Genomic DNA, 19,275 nt, shown 5'->3' with positions numbered 1-19,275 from the left:
TTCCCTGGTGAACCACAGACCAAGACTGAGCAACTTGAAAGGGGCCGTTATTATAAAGTTGACCTAAAAGTCATCAGAAGGGCTGGATATGTTTACAGGTGCAGTTTTTGAACGTCTGAAATTATTAGGTTGAGTCGAAAGTTCTCGGACAAATTGACAATAATTTTATTTATTGTGATGTCGTCGCGGTTTCCGTCGTTCATCCGTCGTTCATCACATTGCCCGAGAACTTTCGACTCAACCTAATATAATAATAAGTTTTTCCCCGGAGAATCGCTCTAAATCGGAAATTCATTCGAATTTTGTAAGCTAACATAGTGACAAAAATTACTTCATATTGTTTTAGAAAGCAGAATATCGTTCTATTTTCTAGTCCTTTCGGTCGTTTTATTTTTTAGATCTTTATGACCAGCAAATGTGTGGTAAAAGGAACCAGACTACTTAACTCGAGGTGTGTGGGAACAGAGAATGACGTTGTTCCCAATTCGACGGAAAACTCAAGGTGTCTGGAGACCTAAAATGACGTTATTCGACGAGACGAGGAGAAATTGTTCAGATATCGCAACAAAGGCAGTGCCCGTTCACATTCAAAGAAACAGAACGAAAAGAAAATCAGAAAAAGATGAACTGAAAACTAAGCATGAAGTGAAAAATCAACGAACAACCTGGAACTGACGAATACAAGCTAAGTTATGATTCACTAAGAAGTAGACTACAGGTAAGAACAACTTGTGCTAAACATTTAAAACGAATTTATAAAGGAATGGACTATATCTTGATAAGCTTTACAAATTTCTTCTAAAAACAGCTTTTTTATATCCTCTGTTTTGAATTTGCTATTCGCTTACGCCAATGTCTTTGGCGAATATTCACACCACTTTGAGCCCATCTTGCTGATGAAAATGCTGTCAAGTCTGACATAAATTGTTTTTGTAAAGTCATCATGTGGCGGCACTAGCTATTAAAACTCTTAATAGTAAATTTAATGCAATTCCCTCCTTTCATTTCGAAGCGGCATTTTCTCTGTGACCAAGTGAAACCACAATTATTATAAGTCTTAAAAAATTCCCAACGTTGTTAGAAAGAAGTGTCTCTGTTTCCCACCTAAACTTCTTAGGGAAATGTTTCAATGCGTAAAATAGTGCAAAAAGCGAAATAATAAAATAATAAAGGATAAAAAGGATAAAGTTTCTAGCGTTAATCGATCCGCTTGGGATGCGCCACCGCGTTCACTTCAACTCAGAATCGCTTGAAGTTTACGAACGTGTAACTGGAATGTAACTACAATGCCTTACGGGGGCTAACCGATGTGTCAAGTCAGTGTTTTTATCCTCTCACATAAGTCTGGTACCGATTTATCGACCCTGGAGGGATGAAAGGCTTGGTGAGCAGTACGGCGAATTCGAACCTCCGATCGATCGTACAGACAGCGGAACCTCTTACCGATTAAGCTACACCCAGCCCTAATAGTGATAATGTATAGCAGTAATATAATGCTAAACATAGCACAAACAACATTAATGGAGTTTTGTTTGTCACTTTGCTGTCGATACCCTATGTCGGTCTTCCATTGAGGACGTGCGGATCTTAAAGGCATCACCCCACGAATCTGAGGTGGTGCAGATTTCAGGTGGAGTATTCGTATACAGGATGGGAGACTACGGAGAGAGAGGGGTGATTCCGTCCATTTCTTCCTAATTGCCGTAAAAAACGGCCCGGAAGATACGGCTTCATTCGTTTCGGCGCACCATTTTGTACAAGGGGTTCGATTGGAGCGCGCCAGTCTTGTGCGGCGCCGCATCCTCCGGGCCGTTTTTTACGGCAATTAGGAAGAAATCGACAGAATCACCTCCCTCTCCGTAGTCTCCCATCCCCTATACGAATACTCCACCTGAAATCTGCACCACCTCAGATTCGTGGGGTGATGCCTTTAAGGGCCACAGATGCAGAGTAGGTCAAAAGCTAAAAATGTAACATTTGGCAGGTTTTCGGAGTTACTCCTCAAATTTCTCAAAACTATCGTAGCAGGTACTTTGGAAATTACCTGTTTGAAAATTTGCGATTGAATAGAGAGGACAAAAATTCTCAAATCCTACTTCTGTAGGAAAAAAGAGAAATACTTTGTGTCGCTAGAAGAAACCAACCTTCTTTTATATGGCTACGTTTAGCGAAAGAAATGCTAACACACCAGGTAACTTAAGAATAATAAAAGATGAGAAGATCAAGTGTTTGGCTTCGATCAACCCCTCCGGAATGCGCAAACGTCCCTCGCTGCTGTTCAGAATCGTAGTGGTTACTGATCATGTGAGCACAGTATGTAGGAATTACTCGAAAGCATTCGAGCTAAGCCAATGCTTCAGTTTGCGATACACTCTAGAATGGAGGAAAAGCTTTGCTGAACCTGCGCGATGTCGAAACATAGACTGTGCAGACACTGCAGATCCTCTTACCACTGCGTTATAGCCACTCTCAAAAATAAAAGTCGATTCAAATTAGACGTTGCTGGATGCTTTTCGTTATTGATCTTTCGATCAAGGACTAGAGGGTAGGGTATGGTTTTCAAGAATCAATGTGAAAACGAGCAAAACGGGCAACTCTTTTCACATCCGAAAATTTGAAAAATCAAGAACATTCGACAGCAGCATCCTCGGGTATGAGTGCTGACCGCACCTACAACATTAATAGAGAAGGCGTTCGTTTTCAAGAACTCTACACTCAACGCGTCAAAAAAAAAATTAAATTAAAGAGATGCAGAAAAAGCAACTAACAACAGGTAATTAAGCAAGTAACATTGCGAAAATGCTGGTAAGCTGCATCATTTCCTGACGCTATCAAAAATGTTTGGAAACAACAAGATAATACTATTATATCACCAGCGTCACAATTTCAAAGAGGAAGTGACATTGAAAAAGAAACGAAAGTCAATGAAAATCGAAAAAATTGTAAGTCGGTTATTTCTTAGTATTGGTTAGTATTGGTCTTAGTTATTGCACTACTGTCCTTCAATTGTTTCAATATTTTCGCATGAAAAGCAAATGCTCGTAAGCAGAATCGCAGCTATACTCGTGTTTTTTACACCATAGACACCTGTTGTTGGAGCTAAATCACTTAACTAGAGGCTGGTAGATAACTTCGCTAAATGCTTGTAGTCTTACTGACCACAAACATGTAGCAAAACGAGCGCATTATACAAACCGGTTTTAAATCACTTTGTGTATTCTTGCAACAAAATGTTGGTGCCTCCATATTGTACTGCACATACTCTACTGTTCTGAAACTTTTTTCCTCAAATTCCTAAAACTCAATGTAATACTTTGTAATGAACGTAATTGTTTAATTTTATTTGATAAAATGTATTATTTTGTAATGTACATAATTGTAGCGTGCGGCGCAGCCGGAAGTGGTCTGTGTGTGGCAACACGCTCGATGGTTTGGATCTGCCATAGTGCCAGCCAAGCCCTTCTTCCTTCCGCGTGTTCGTGTTTTTTACACCATAGACACCTGTTGTTGGTGCCTATGGTGTAAAACAGCTTGGTGAAAGACTTGTCTGGGAGCACAAAAGCACTACCTTAATGATCGGCTGTCCCACACAAATCATTCTATAGCCTAAGGTTTCCCGTTCCGTTTCCTAAGCCGTTCCAAAACCCCAACGATTAGGAATTGCAGTGAACGCGTTGGCGCATCCCAAGAGGATTGATACGCCGCTGCGACTTTATCCTTTAACGTGTGTAATACTACGTGATGTTCTGTACTGATTATTACGCTATGCTCCATTCACTACGACGCCTACTGCCCTACGACGCCCCTCCCTTGCGACTACTCTCCTTAATGATCACCCAATGGGATAACCCCATCACAAGCTTGACCGTGGTCCTGAGTAGAATTGCAGCCACACGTGATAGTGAAAATATAGACAGTGGTTGTAGGAGCTAAATGACCCTATTGGAATCTCGTAACTCACTTCGCCTAATGTCGGGGTCTCTGTGGGAAAACCCCAGGTTCGGGATGTTGATTACGAGTATGAGCGAGGAGATGCTTCACCCTAATCGTCCTAAAAAAACGTGCTGGAAACCGCCTTAGTCATTATGGGGTACGTTAGAGCGCGCCATGCTCGTTCACCCTCTAGTTCCCTCAACTAGTCTCAGTCATTCACTGGTTTTAAGCTTCTGGTAATGCGTGTACACAGGGAAGATGCGTTCTAACCTACATCGTAGGAACAAACGCCGTTTCCCACGCTGTTTCTCAGGACAATTACGGGGAATTAAAGGAACCCAACGTCATTCACATCCCAAACTTCGCGTCTGCCTGGAAACCCCCAACGTCGTCACTTTCGTAGTACGCTGACTCCAATGCCCTTTTCTTCGAACCTCGTTCAACATCGAAAGCAAATGTCGAGAAATGCGTCAAATGCGGATGTGTAGGTTTTTGAACGATAATAAGTCCAATAGTTAGGATTTATTAACATGTACAAGACGACGGACGGTGAGCAGGAGTTTTGCAAAGATAAACACCTCTAATTCGTGATATTGCAGAGACGGATGCGAACACATGGCTGCCTGACGACGCACGCAAGGACATACGCGCACTGGAAACCTCCTCCGTCAAGCGCAAGCACTGACGCATCTTCATAACAATTGAATTCCGCAGTAAAGATTCAAAGTATCAGTTGGTGTTATCGCGTTAAAGGCATCACTCAACGAATCTGGGGTGGTGCGGGTTTCAGGTGGGCTATGCCTATACGGATTCGTAGATCATGGAGAGAAGGGTGATTCCGTCTATTTCTTCCTAATTGCTTTATTTCCTACGGGGAACGTTAAAACGCTGCTTTATGTATACGTTCTGGTTCCCTCAGCAACCCAATCTTTCACCTGAATAGGCAGTCGAGGAGAACTCTCTGGCTTTCGATCAGGTGGATGCGGCGCGTGCGTTGCAACTGAAATCGTCGTGGAAAACTGAGACTTTCATACCGCATTTTTATTAAGATTAGGGAGAGATGAGCAAAACTACCTCTGATCCCACAATCTACGACGTTCTACAGAGTTGGTCAATCGGAAATCCATACCACGTCAGACTCGTCTGGCGCCTCCAACTACGAACTGTATTTTCATGACACTGGCGATTCTGAACCCGATTCTTTCACAACAGTAGTTAAAGGCATCACCCCACGAATCTGAGGTGGTACGTATTTCACGTGAAGTATTCGTATGGGGGATCGTAGATTAAGGAGAAGGGGGTGATTCCGTGTATTTCTTCCTAATTGCCGTAAAAAAACGGCCCTGAAAATACGACTTCGAGCGTTCCGGGGCGCTATTTTCTAAAAGGAGCTTGATAGGAGCGCGCCAGCCTTGTGCACGCGCCGCATCTTTCGGACCGTTTTTTCCGGTTTTTTTAAAGAAAGAAATGGACGGAATCACCCTCTCTCCATAATCTACTATCCCTACTATAAGAATACTCCACCTGAAATCCGTACCACCTCAGATTCGTGGGGTGATGCCTTTAAACGGATCTCATCGGTGTTCGCCTCAGAATACGTACTAAGAAATCTCCTATTGAATAATGTTTGGTTTATTTCTTAATACACAAATTGTTATGGAAAAACAACTTGTTTGCTCCCAGACTAGTATCTGAATGTATGTTATGTAGTGGATATAGTTCCAGAAATGATCGTTAGTGCGAAGACGGACAGACTTAGCGAAGTGAGGAACGAGATCCTATTAAGATTATTTAACTCCAACAACAATCCTCAATGTATGGCGCATGTATAGCTGCGAATCTACTCATGACTATTCACTTTTCATACGAACATATGGAAAAATAAACAACTGAAGAACAATACGGTAATAAATAGCAAGACATGAGTGGCTCACTGTTCTCCCTTTTATTTCCTATGGTTTCTGCTGTTGACTTTTTTCAGCGTTACCTCCTCTCTGAAATGACGTCATTAATGATATAATATTACTAATTTGTTGTTTCCAAACAGTCTTGATAGCGTCAGTGAGTGATGTGACTTCCCAGTGTTTGAGTGGTGTCAACTGCTTACTCTGCTGTTAGTTCCCTTTCTCTATTTCTGCCCCGCTTAATCGTTTCTTTTGACGCGACGAATTACGTACATGTAGTGGTCAGGACTACATCCGACCACTTAGACAACTCGACAACTCGACATCAACTCAAACTGCACCCATATTTGTACAAAGTTGCTAGAGTAGCGATGAGATGAGGGGCAATTGACCTTGTTTGTGTGTTCTGTTGGACGAGCTCGTACGAGCGGAGGACACGTGTTTGTTTAGCCGGTACTTACACTACTTCACCGAGAGCTTAGTTGCTCTAATTCTCGTTCTAAGGTGACCGCCCGTCGACCACAACAACAAAACGAACAAGAAGAGCGGTGGGCGGATAATGCCTGAGACCTAAGAGACTTCCCTGAGCTGGACTGAGCTGCTCAAGATTTCTTGTGCTTCGTTGTGGGAAGCTTCACAAGTTAAAACTTCATAAAGTGCTCTCTCCCAAGCTGTTCAGCGAATGATCTTTTAACGGGAAAATGAAACAAACAAATACTTGTGAGTATGTTCGAATACAAATTCCATAAGATGGTATACAAATTCCTCTTGAAATTTTCACCTCCATGGAAGCTCTTAGTTCAGCAGTTCCAGAAAGTTGTAACAATTGATTTTTTTAAAGTTCTCTTCATCGTTGTAGCATAATACAACTGCTCTCTGGATGAAAAGTTTCGGAGTCCGCAGAGATCAAAGATATTTGGAATAGTTTTCTGAGGGATCCCTAAACAACGAAAATTATTGCTCGTATGATGCATGTTTTTAAACGGATATGGAAGAGATGGAGATGTCTGTCGAATCTCCCTGGTATGCCTATTTTTTGATCACTATTGTTATCCATATTTAATTATAATGAGGCATGATTTGCTCGCAGCCAGGTCGTTTTTTTTCCTGGTGACTGGAAGTGAACGAATTTGCGTCATTTGCCTCTTCGTCATAAACCAAACTATAAGTACCTCTCGAGCTATTGCAACAAAACAAACACAATTCAGAGTCGAAGTAAAGCTTCTGTGGGAGAATAACATACCAGAAATCCGGAGAAAAGGAAACTTTGAGCGTTACAACGCTAGAGGCTGATTAAAGCGTATTTTCAAACGCGGCTTTTCAGTACCTGTTTTTATGTAAACTCTGTTTTTCCTTAAAAACATTCTGTAGCAAAGCAACTATTTACATCAGTTCCACACACAGCGCAGCTCTTCAGGAATGGGTGAAATCGAAGTTCACGATCGCAAACAATACTTTACCACTGGAAGATGCTTTGTGATCAATGAGCTAAAAAAATTTCTCAGTAGCGATGAGAAGGCGCTCCTGGTTCAACATCATGTTGCTAGTGACCAAACAAACTTCATTTTCCATAAGGATTGGACGACAAATCGCAACGCACCTCTTCGACGTAGGAAAAGAGGGGAAATTGCGAATTCTGGAATCAGAGCTGATATGAGTAAAACGAAAAAAAAAACGAAAAACGTGTGTCATATGAAAATAAAAGAGCAGATGAAAAATCCACGGAGGTCAACGGAAGAATACGCGTACTTTACGTGTGTACATAATCCTTTTCAAGTGAGGTCATTCCTTCATTCCTTATAAATGAATTTTTTTCAGGAGCAAACCATGTGTAATGGAACGGCAACTATGAGAACCTTTGAGCAGCAACGTCAACGCGTATAAATTCCTGAAAGGAGGCAGAACCTTTTTTTTATTTGCATCAATGCCAGCGCTAGTTTCGTCCACATATTTATTATTTACGAATACGGTCTGTGCTTAATTTCCATGCTCATCAATCTTACTTTTAATATTTCGGTTAAATTACAATAAGAAACCTTGTCGCCTATATTACGAATAAGATGAAGTTGGGTTGGGTTGGGGTGGGGGAGTCCATGTGGGTAATCCTAACGGACACTATCCCTCTGAAAATTCCCACTCTTCGATTCTTAATTTCGTGAAACACAGTCGTCACGCGATGCGCTCTGATCACTGCTAAATATGCAGTTTGTCTTCGGTGGGTCGTGGGTGTGTGCGGATAAGAGCGCTCGCGCTGTTGTCTCGACTGATTACACGAGTCCTCACGCACCCGTTGTGATACGTTTACGCTCTGCAATCATTACATCCGTGCGGAAGTCATTGGAATCCTTTTTGCAACTGAGCAATACGATTTTGTTGAGCTCTTCTTGCCGTTTTAATCCCTTGAAATTAATAATGAGATCACTTTTAGTTAGCAGACGTTGTGCGTTACCTGAAAGCCTGACCTGAACGCGTAACTTAATTGATTATCAAAAATACAACAATGGCCACAATTAAAGGTGTTGATTTGCTAATGAAGAACTGAATGTTTCAGTAATAAATTACACCCTCTTCGAATGTCTGCAACAAGATAAAAACGAGGTTTTAAGGAAGGAAAAAGACGACCTATAACAAGGAAATGATAGGTAAGTAATAAGAAGTGGAGAATAAAGAACAGTTTTCAAAAAGGTGTGCTGTTTTAAGTGCTATGTTCATATTCAACCATTAGTTAGTTTTCTTGGAGAAAAGCACCACAGAAACTACTGATTACCACTTGTGATGCACACAATAAAAAAAAGTTGACTAAAAAATTATCCTCTTAAACAACGGAAAATTCTTACAGCCATGTTTTTACAAAATAAAACGACGTTACGAAAGTTAGAATTACTTAACCGCTGCAGCAAATTAGAAAAAAATGATCATCTTTGTATTTTAGCTCCAAAAAACATGTCCAACTAATAATAAATAAAATAATAATGATATATCCGCTATATAATATCAATATACAGCAGAACATTCCAGGAATCGTCGAACGAGCTATCTCGCATCAACTTCTATTTTTTCGTACTAGCATCTAACAAAGATTCAATCGATTGCATCGTTAGTGATTTTTTCGGTCTCCACCCTCGTTCTGCCCAGCGCTTCGCGGAATACAGTCGCTACGATGAGCTTCGAGAACCTCTCTAATCCTGGAAGTATCGCTATCCCCGATTACGGATCACGTTCATGACAGTTCATTCAAATGTCGGGAAATGGCATTACTGAGCGTGTGTTGTTGAGGACGAGATGGAATTCACTTGATCACGGATCCAACAATGAAGGCAAACGCCATCTGAGAAACGAAACGATCGATTGCCGCATGTGAATCGAGCGATGTGCCGTCATCGCCATAAAACGTCTCCATCGAGCTGCTACCGAAACTGATAACACTGCTGATCCTAAGGGGCCACACTACGCACCCACTCGAACCAAGTTTATATTTCCCATACACCACTCCTTTTCTATCCCATTTCCTATCATCGTCGGGAAACGCTGATCAGACTCAAGGCGAAAAGTCGAATTACACAGATCAGTTCTTGCTAGCCGTATTCACTAAATTGCACTTGCGTTGTGCTTCATATTAAAGAAGAGGATCCGTGTCTGCAATAATCTTTGGCGTACTCTTTATTAAGCGAAAACGACACATCCAGAAAAACCCCTCCCTCCTATGATGGCAACATGAGAAGTTTGCAGTCTAGTTCGTTCAACGCTAAGTCCACTTTTTTGTTATAGTATGTTTGTCTGTAAGAGCACTGCAGAGACTGTGCAACTAGGACAAATTCTGATACATTCTCTTGGAGAATATTATTTCCTTCTTTTCATCTTATTAGATGAATTCCATTTCCTAACATTTAATTTTTTTTGTAATTATTATGGAGTAGAAGCGGACACGGTACGTTAGCTCATACATGCTTGAGCTTCTCTTGAATTTCGTATGTGTTTTTTCAAAGTTACCTTTTTTTCAAAAACCACCATGTGACCAACTCCCTGTAGCTAAATTGTTCGCAGAAATGCGGCGCTATTTTTCAATATAAACTATATAAAACTATAAAGTAAAGAAGTTAAGGATGTACAGGTGAAGAAAGAAAAGAGGAGAAGAAATAGATTCTGAATGTTTCTTCCTAGTTTTTTGTTCAGCAATCCTCAAAAGAGATCAGATCATCTCCAAATTAGTGTTTTACCGTATCGCCACATTGATTGTTTGCATATTTCTGTGGGGCGGGTGATGGGGGATGGTCACATCGTAACATCCTCCTTCTGTGTTTGTGCTTACACCCGTGAGTGGGGCTTACAGATTCGCAACGGCATCCCCTATCCGGTCAACCTTATTCTTCCACCCTCCTAATATTCCATGAGGATATCCTCTTAAGATACACTAAGCTTTTCCAGAAATTATTTCGTTGAATCACGAGACATGAGAACAGACTGGCGTCGACGACGGTGACCGTGATGTTGACATAAACTCGTATCCCTCATCACATCACTCAGAAAGACTCGCGTCTTACCTGAACAATATTAGAAGCTTTGATCTGTCTAATACTGTCAGGTAATGATGCTAGTCACTTGAGTTTCTAAATATCATAATTGTGATCGACCATTGATGGGCGACCCGTTTTCTTGTCAGAACTCTGGACGTAGGATGATTCGAATTTGCTTATCTATTTCTACCACAGTTCGCATTAAAGTGTATGCAATTCCATTATATTTTTTCTATCCATTTCCAGCAGGTACAATTTCGATCTTGCCATCACGGTGAAAACTTTGTGGAATTTTGGAGGCAGGAACCAACAAATCGTTCGATGCAATTTAATCGTTGCAGTTTTAGTGCCATTGAAACAACACCGAAAAAGCTAGGAAACTGTCGTCTTGCACATTTCATTTGTTGGCTGACGTTGCTGTCTGAATGTCATGCTCACGTGTCTCTCATGTGCGACAGTACATAGTCCAGAATTTGCTTAAACGTATATCAGCTAGGTATCCTATGCAGAGAGGCGTCTACAGTACACTGACTCCACTGCTTTCAATGCCAGATGAGGCATTGAAAGCAGTGGAGTCCTATCGCACCATAGCTGGAAAGTGATGACAACTAGCAGAGTTCGAGGCGTTTTCGGATCCACTAAGCTGCAATGCAAAACTTTTACTTTTTCCAGATATCTTACAGAACTTTGGAGGAAGTTGCGGTGCAGAACGCAACTGGCAGAAGATGTTCCACCATCAATCTTTAACTTTTTCCGAGGAAGAGGAGAACACTGTTCTCACATCTCAGAAGATAGACTATGGTATATTGCAGTTCTTTCCATTTTTCCATTTTGCAGGTATTCATATCGCTTTAATTGCAGGCACTCCGTAACGCCTAACAAAATAAACTTCATCCACCACACATTAACAATAACAACAGTAAGTAATAGTAATAATAGTAATTGTAACAATAGTGTTATTATTGGTATCGAATTGTTTGAGACTGTTTGGGCCACTATTAACTCATGTTCGACAAAAGACATTCAACGCTTTAAAGGAATAACAAATTTCAAGGCGTTCATCCGCAGGAACGCCCTAACCTTATATTTCTGGCTTGAGGACGCTCATACGAACTTGCAGATGTTTTTTTCTTTAATGTAAGTGTTGCAAGTGAGTGGTATGGTTCAGAAAAGAGCCTCAGAGTAAGCTTCGCCTGTGTCGTTCTTCAATTCATTCGAACAAACACCAGTATGAGTCCCGTTTGTCTGGGACACGTGCAAGAGTTGCCAAGTGCTTTCTTCATCTGCGACGGACACCAGCACCGTGAAATTTCTCGACAGTGAATTCGGCGAAGAAGTCTGTCTCCTGGGTTACGTTTAATATCGTGGTGAATCCAATCACTCACATTGACATCTTTGATCCAGCTGCTGTTGACGAAATGCCTCAATATCCGGCCCCTCACTGCACATTTTTTTCAAATGTCGCAGGGTCTTTGACGTTTGATCGTTGAATAGAAGAATGTAGAAAGGGAGGATATGGTGGATAGAATGAATAGAAAAGTGTAGAACGAACGTTGATGTAGAAGTGTGCGGTCTCACCTTCGAAGCGAGTACCCGCGAACTTCATGCGGTCGCTCGACCCTGCACCGGGAAATGCTCTCCCGTCCATCCTATACCCCAGACTTTATCGCATCAGACCAGCACTTGTTGCGGCTCTTCAGCATTTCTTGAAGCAAAACTGTTCAATTCTTTCACTGACTTCAAATCCGCTGTTGAGTTGTTCTTTAAAGGCAGCGTGTCACGAAATTGACGTAGTGCGGAAATCTGATGGAAAATTTAGGGTTCGAAGTGAACATTACGAGTATGAGCGCTGCCCTGTTCAATTCCCCCTAGTTGTGCTGAAAAACAGCACGGAAACTACCTTAGTTCATGCAAAGTGCGTTAGGTTCCCCCACTTCTGTACATGTTCAGTTCAATTCATTATCTTTACTTGAATGGGCTGCTTATGCGACCTCACCGATTCCGGACCACTTCCTCGTGGATGCGGCGCGTACACTACGTGGGGCTTTTTCACGTGCCTCAATAAATCAATGTGATTGAGGATCGTCAAAAAGACTAAAAATCTATAAAATGATAAAGGTTACGCGTCTGTAAAAAAATACCTAGCTAACAGTGTATATATAGGCTTACATAACCTAATCGGCAGGCTGGATTTATTGGTTATGTGGTTGCCTGGATCTTCAATGATCTTCGTTGAACATATCCCTGCCTAACCTTCCCGATATGCGGCGAAGGCTCGCATACAATCCATTAATTCGTCATTGTTCCATATCCTGCGAGATGTCTTCTTTTGAACTGCCTATCGATCCTCTAACAAAGATTACATGCGTCCTCTACGTCTTTGATCTACTTTGGTTGGTTGGGCTTTGGCGCTTTACTTGACCACGGCACCTTCTCGCAGTATCTAGATAACTTCTGCCACGTGCGGGGCGCATACTTATATGCTTTATGCTTATATACTTATATGTATTTAGTACAAGCAGGGTTCGAACCAGCGCTTCAGTCTACGGAGTCCATAATTGGTACAGTCTTCTCTGAGAGGTTGAAAACATTGACTTGATGCATCGGTTTTCTTCCGCAAGTTATTCTCTAGGCTGCGCATGCGTTCATAAACCTCAGACGATTCTGAGGGCACATTTGCATAGGGAAAGATCAACGCCGCGCTCTCTTCCATTTCATAGTCGTTCTGACTGGCGTGAATGGAGCAGAGAAACCCATCAGTTCTTTATAACATTGTCTCTTACAGGTTGAACCGGAGAACCAATCTTTCTAAACGCTTGTTTTAGTTCAGACGGTATTCGCTCCGTCTGGATAGTGCTTGCTGTTCTGGATACGATGCCCTCAGCAAAACGGAGAAGGACATCAACTTCCAACCACATCTTATCCTATTTCAATCCTCACGTTGCTCCCTTGGGAGTGGCACTAGCCATTTTTAATGAGATTTTATCTCCTCTCTATTCATGTCGACTGCGATTTTAGTGTAGCATAAGAGGATTTTGATCATGAACTTGGAATAAAACCCACGAAGAATCTTTATCCACCGAATAGTGAGGTCTTATTTGTCGAAGACTTCCATGATCGTCCATTCTCAACTGAGTCAAACTAATTGAAAATGACATGCAGCTGTATGTTGTACCCTCACGACATTTCTTTGAGTTTCAAAACACCAGGTATGTAGTTAAACTTGCAGGTCAGGAGTCGTCTTAGTTGAACTAGGCGCCATTTTCTCATTTAAATGCGGTATCAAATACGATAACGAGGGAAAACGGAAACGAATGAGAAAGAAAGAGGAATACATGATGTGATGCAGGGGAAAAGAATTTTGCTACGGGGGCACTGTAATATTTCGTAACGGAGGCACTGAACATGTTCGTTACACGTGCTCTGATAAAGCTGAGACGAGCGGTTCGCGTTTCATTTTGTAAGCAGAATTGGACGAGTATATCGCAGCGGGTAAAATGTCCCACTTTGTCGGACGATCGATCGGAGGTTCGAATCCGTCCTAGTGCTCACCAAGCCTTTGATCCCTCTGGGGTGGATAAATTGGTAGCAGACTTGTCTGGGAGGATAAAACTGACATAACATATTTGTGGTGGCGCATCCCAAGCGGATTGATTAACGCCAGCCACTTTATCCTTTGATCAGAATGCGATTATCAATATTAATGGGTGTCCACTCCCAGTTAGGATTTGGGAGGAAGTTTGTTGACATCACAGGAAGAACGTGACACACCTATAAACCCTACAAGTCAGATAAAACAGGTGCACCGGCTCTTCAACGAGGTAACTCTTTACGCCCATAGAATTAAAGAAGTAGAATGGTACAGCATATTTCATTACCTCTACGGATTTAAACAGTTAATTTAAACAGTTAATTTGTTTTCTGATGTAACCTTCTACTTTTCTTTAATTTTTGGTATTTTAATTTACGCCATGCAAATTTATTTTGTTAATTCTTTTGTTCTAGCTATTCTAGTCCACGTTCCTTTTTGCAAGTAGCACTGGCTGGTTGTCGTCCCTTGTACCACATCAACGCACCATTAAGTTGTTTTTAAACTTCCTTGATCCCAAGGTTTTTGCTTTCTATTCGCGGTAGTCGTTCATGTTGGTCAATGCTCTCGGTTGACGTCAACCACTACTCCACGTTGTTGTCAACGGCAACTACTCTGTCGTGGACATATAAGTACTGGTAGAAGTAGAAATTGCCCTATCATAACCTCGAAAATGGAAGAGTGATCTCGTGAGGGAATTTCTCGCTTATATGAGAATAATCTGACAATATGTCACAATAATATGCAATAATATAATGCATCATCCTTGTTCTAGAATTCACAAGCAGAAAAGCAGTCAATTCTGCATTTTCTTCCCTTCCGTATCCATGTCCCATATTTGAACATATAAGAATAAATAAAAATGTACATATCTGAGTGGGATAGTGAAATACGCCCAGCATCAGATAAGTTTAGGCACTGTACACGGCTAGAAAATTGATAAAGTTGTTTTTCCCGATCAAATATGTGATCCAACGTTATATTTCAATAAAAAGGGACATTTTAGTCCACCGAAGTGTGCTGTTTATCCAGAAACTTTAGACACACTGGACTGTGTAAGTAAGAACGCTTATCACGGTTACTTTGATATGAATGATTTTTCGATAAGAGTGCACTAGAGTATAAAGGGCAACAGACTTCGGCAAATACCTGCCGCTCTATGCTTGTCAGACAAGGTCGGGCTGCTTTAGTGATAATGTGTAGCCAGCACCAGGAGCCCTCACGCCAATTCTCCCCCTCTGCGCCTTCCGCTTGCCTGGGAGTGGTTGTGCTTCTCGTTTCTTACTTCTTGATATTCAAGAGCTTCCTGTTCTCGTATTACTGTGAGTTTTCCGGGGAGTAACTTCTCATTTCATTCATTCCATCTATTGGGTTAAGAAATAAGTCTCTGGTATTTTTCAAAGTGAAAAATGCACAGAAATTGTTTTTAAAATGCTATAATATCATTTGATAGAAAATTCCTCGATCTGCGATATGAGCGCACTCTAACTTTTTTTCTAACTTCTATTCTATTCTATTCTAACTTTTATTGATCCTCCCTCGTTTGGATCTCTAAAATGGGGCGTTATGCTGTCAAAATTGAACATTTTCGACACCTTCCACTTTTGCAGTCAATCGAGGACATAAATCCGCTGAAGGTGCTTGTGAGATTTGTGAGTACATCGAATTAGACACGAAAATTTGTAGAAGAAGACGCCCTGGAAAAACGTGTTAAAAACACAGAAGAGATCTAGGGAAATCAATAAACGGAATGGAAAAATTATCGAATTATTGAAGGCGTTTTTGGAAGCGATGGGAAGGAAACCAGTGGAAAATATACTTTTAAATATAATAATTTGCAGTGGGTATTCCTCTTAAAAAAGGTAATCTTCGTTCAACCCACGACAGTCAGGTCGGCCTATGTGTGATCCATTTTCGACGTCAGATCCCGCTATTTTCAAGCGCTATAAATGCTATTTTCAAGCAATTTTCCCTCACCACACCCATTAGCAATGTCAGCTCCAGCGGCCAAAGCGGGGGAATTAAAATATATATTATTTATATTGTATATAATGAATATAATAATCAATATAAATAAATAATATATATTGTATTAAATATTAAATAATATATTAAATAATATACATATATTGTATTGGTATTATACGTTCCTACAGGAGGAAAACTTGTCCTTTGGAAATTCTACTTATCTATTTATCTATTTGAAAACACAAAAAGATGTCCCGTAAGACAGAAACAAAGGAGAGCAGAGCCCACTGGAAGTTCGTCTACGTTTTGTGCAGCAAAGTTGGCCTTTTTATGCACATTGCGTGGACTGACAGCTCATACTCCTGCTACAAAAGGTGAGAGATTCTCACGCAAAATCCTTTTCGCAAACCCCGAAAACTACAGCGCTCATGCCTAGAGTAATAAGGACATCCAATTTGGATAGCAGATTAACGGTTACCAGGTGACCAACTAAACCTAGAAAGAATGGGTCTGTTAGGGGTGCTGGTCGAACTGGTGGGAGACTTCAAACGGAAAAGGACACTAACCTCGTTATAATTTAACAGCTAACCACCACTAGGAGGGATTAGCCTAACACTTGTACTAATCATTGCTAGAGAAGGAACTTGCTCGTACTCTCTGAAAGAGTGGAAATCTAGAAATCGCTCATTCCTAGAGTAATAAACACATCCAATTTGGATAGTCTGTTTTTCGAATAGCTTCAAGTTTGGACTAGACATAACATAAGCAAGTAAATTAATCCAACATTAAATAGAAGAGTTTTGAAGTATTTTTTACTTCTATCTGCTTTTTTTTACGTTCGAAACAAACAATCACATCTTGTTCTTTGAAGGCATCACCCCACGAATCTGATCTCAGATTTTTGGATAGAAGGAAGCATTCCACTCACAGAGAATGCCAACCACAGATGGACATGCGAAGCTGGACCCTCCTCAGGTGAAGGGGGTTTAGCCCATGGAGTTCCATTCTGAGTTTACAATCGAACCAGATTCTCAACAAACGTGTCGTATCGGCCAGACTCGTCACATCCACGTCCGAAACTGGCGTTGATAAGCCACCTCTGTGCACCCGCCAATGGATGGCACTATAATCGAAAGGGGCACAGACCTAAAAATTGTTGGAGCTCCGGTTCCTTTTTTTGTAGTTTCCCTTTTTACAGCGTACTTCTCCTAGCTCCTGAGCCCAAGTCATCCCTTTATTAATTGGCGACTCAAAGGACAAAGGACAAAGTGTCTGGAGTTAATCAATCCGCTTGGGATGCGCTCCACGTGCACTTCAATTCAGAAGCGTCTGAGGTCTACGAACGTGTAACTGGCTTACTTGCGGTGGGTAGCCGATTTGTCAAATCAGTGTTTTCATCCTCTCACATAAGTCTAGAACCAACTTATCGACCCCGGAGGGATGAAAGGCTTGGTGAGCACTAGGGCGGACTCGAACCTCCGACCGTGCAAGAAGCGGAACCTCTAACCGCTACACTACACCCGCCCATGCCAGCTGGTGCCACATTTATTAAATAACGTTTATTTATTATCTACTTATTCATTTTATCGTGTGACTTTATCATTATCTCTATATATATCTCTTATATTACATTATATCTCTGTATCATTTTATCGTGAGGTGAGTGTAGTGCACTCAGCAGAGATTCCGCTGTCTGCACGATCGATCGGAGATTCGAATCCGCCCTAGTGCTCACCAAGCGTTTAATCCCTCCGGTGTCGATAAATTGGTATCCGACTTGCCTGGAAGGATTAGAACACGACTTGACACATCGGCTAGCCCCCGCAAGTCATTGTATAGTCCAGTTACACGTTCGTGAACCTTAAACGATTCTGAAACGAAGTGAACGCGGTGGCGCATCCCAAGCGGATCGATTAACGCTAGAAACTTTATCCTTTTTATCCTTTATTATTTTATTATTTCGCTTTTTGCACTATTTTACGCATTGAAACATTTCCCTAAGAAGTTTTGGTGGGAAACAGAGACACTTCTTTCTAACAACGTTGGGAATTTTTTAAGACTTATAATAATTGTGGTTTCACTTGGTCACAGAGAAAATGCCGTGGATTGATTAGCGCCAGACACTTTGTCCTTTATCCTTTATTCATCCTATCATTTATATACTTGTTAAACATTTATTAAATAACTTCTTTTTACTCGTTGAAATAAGAAACCCAAAAATAAAGATGTCTGCTGCATTGACAAGTGAGTGACGAAATCTGCCAAAGCTCTTATAACGGAGAAGTATATCCTCGAAAAGAGATGGACAAAGTAAAGTGTATTCATGTTATCATCTTCAAATAGCAGCAGAGTTGATTCAGAGACGAAGAACGAAGGTGTGCATCACATGAATGCACAACACTCGTTTGTAGGACGAAGTCCTCTACGGGAAAGTATCATCTGAGAGTTGATAGGAATCTAAGAATCAGTGTCTGAAAAGGAAAAGTGGGCAGTCCCCAATGAATGCATTATCACTCCAGAAGTGCAGATTATGGATCAAATTTTCAAAATTTTATCACATCTAGATTCAGTCTCACTTTCCAGCATCTGAAAGGTAAATTTCTATCAACTCATGAGCACATTTGGATTATGCTTAGTAAGAGAAACGTTTTTGAGTACGTCTCCATTTTGTCACAGAAAGCTGTAGTAGAAGTAGTCCGAACAGTAGACAAAATACTCCAAGTTGACTTTCCGAGCAATAACGGGGCCAAATTTTTTTTTTGTTAAGTTTCAAAGTTGGCGAACCCTTCTACTTTTCGTTTTGAAACTCATAGAGGTATCGCGGTAGTACACGATTCCCCACTTTTACCGACTCAAAGTTGAACTTCGACTCAGACATAAGCGGTCATATGAACCATGGGCAACCAAAGCATCTGTTCAGTACACAAAGGGGCTTTGAGAGTTGTACTTCCACCTACCTTCTCTAGCTTCACCATCGAAATTCTTCGATTCAATCTGCAACATGTGAGGAGAGGTTTCAGAACCGTATCATCTGCATCACCTGCGCCTCTGTTGTTCGTCGATTTGCTCCAGCAAGCCCAAATAACACTTCGACTTGTCCCGATCATTGCGCACTATTCCGATTAGCTTCTCCTCTCTCCCCTTTTTTCTTCGAACACTCCAAGAGCATTGTATTTTTCTTCCAAAGGGACTTTGTGAGGAAGTTTGACCATAGGGTATTTCTGTGATGGGTTTGAAAACGCGTGTAATTCAGTTGTTCACAGCTCTTGCTTAACGATTATCTTTGTATACGTATCCGACCCACCTAATTTTATCTCCCTTGGCATATGCTGCAGCATGTCTGATCTACGGTCGATGACGTAGGACT

At 41.2% G+C, this 19,275-nt stretch overlaps 2 protein-coding genes across 2 annotated transcripts; one reads left to right on the top strand and one right to left on the bottom strand.

The window, feature by feature from the left end:
• Positions 1-7,708: 7,708 nt before the first annotated feature.
• On the bottom strand, positions 7,709-9,320 carry RB195_019458 (uncharacterized protein; the record flags this gene model as incomplete). Its single annotated transcript, XM_064187305.1, has 5 exons — positions 7,709-7,725; positions 8,125-8,286; positions 8,958-9,022; positions 9,096-9,165; positions 9,293-9,320. The coding sequence occupies 5 exons, from the start codon at positions 9,318-9,320 to the stop codon at positions 7,709-7,711; spliced, it is 342 nt and encodes a 113-aa protein (XP_064043186.1).
• Positions 9,321-10,896: 1,576 nt separating this feature from the next.
• On the top strand, positions 10,897-13,326 carry RB195_019457 (uncharacterized protein; the record flags this gene model as incomplete). Its single annotated transcript, XM_064187304.1, has 4 exons — positions 10,897-10,949; positions 11,024-11,152; positions 11,213-11,270; positions 13,177-13,326. The coding sequence occupies 4 exons, from the start codon at positions 10,897-10,899 to the stop codon at positions 13,324-13,326; spliced, it is 390 nt and encodes a 129-aa protein (XP_064043185.1).
• Between the last annotated feature and the right edge of the window lie 5,949 nt (positions 13,327-19,275).

This window comes from Necator americanus, chromosome II (assembly GCF_031761385.1).
Source record: "Necator americanus strain Aroian chromosome II, whole genome shotgun sequence".
In the NCBI taxonomy this organism is placed as follows: domain Eukaryota; kingdom Metazoa; phylum Nematoda; class Chromadorea; order Rhabditida; family Ancylostomatidae; genus Necator; species Necator americanus.
The sequence above is the reverse complement of the archived record's forward strand: the minus strand, read 5'-3'. Positions and strand labels throughout refer to the sequence as shown.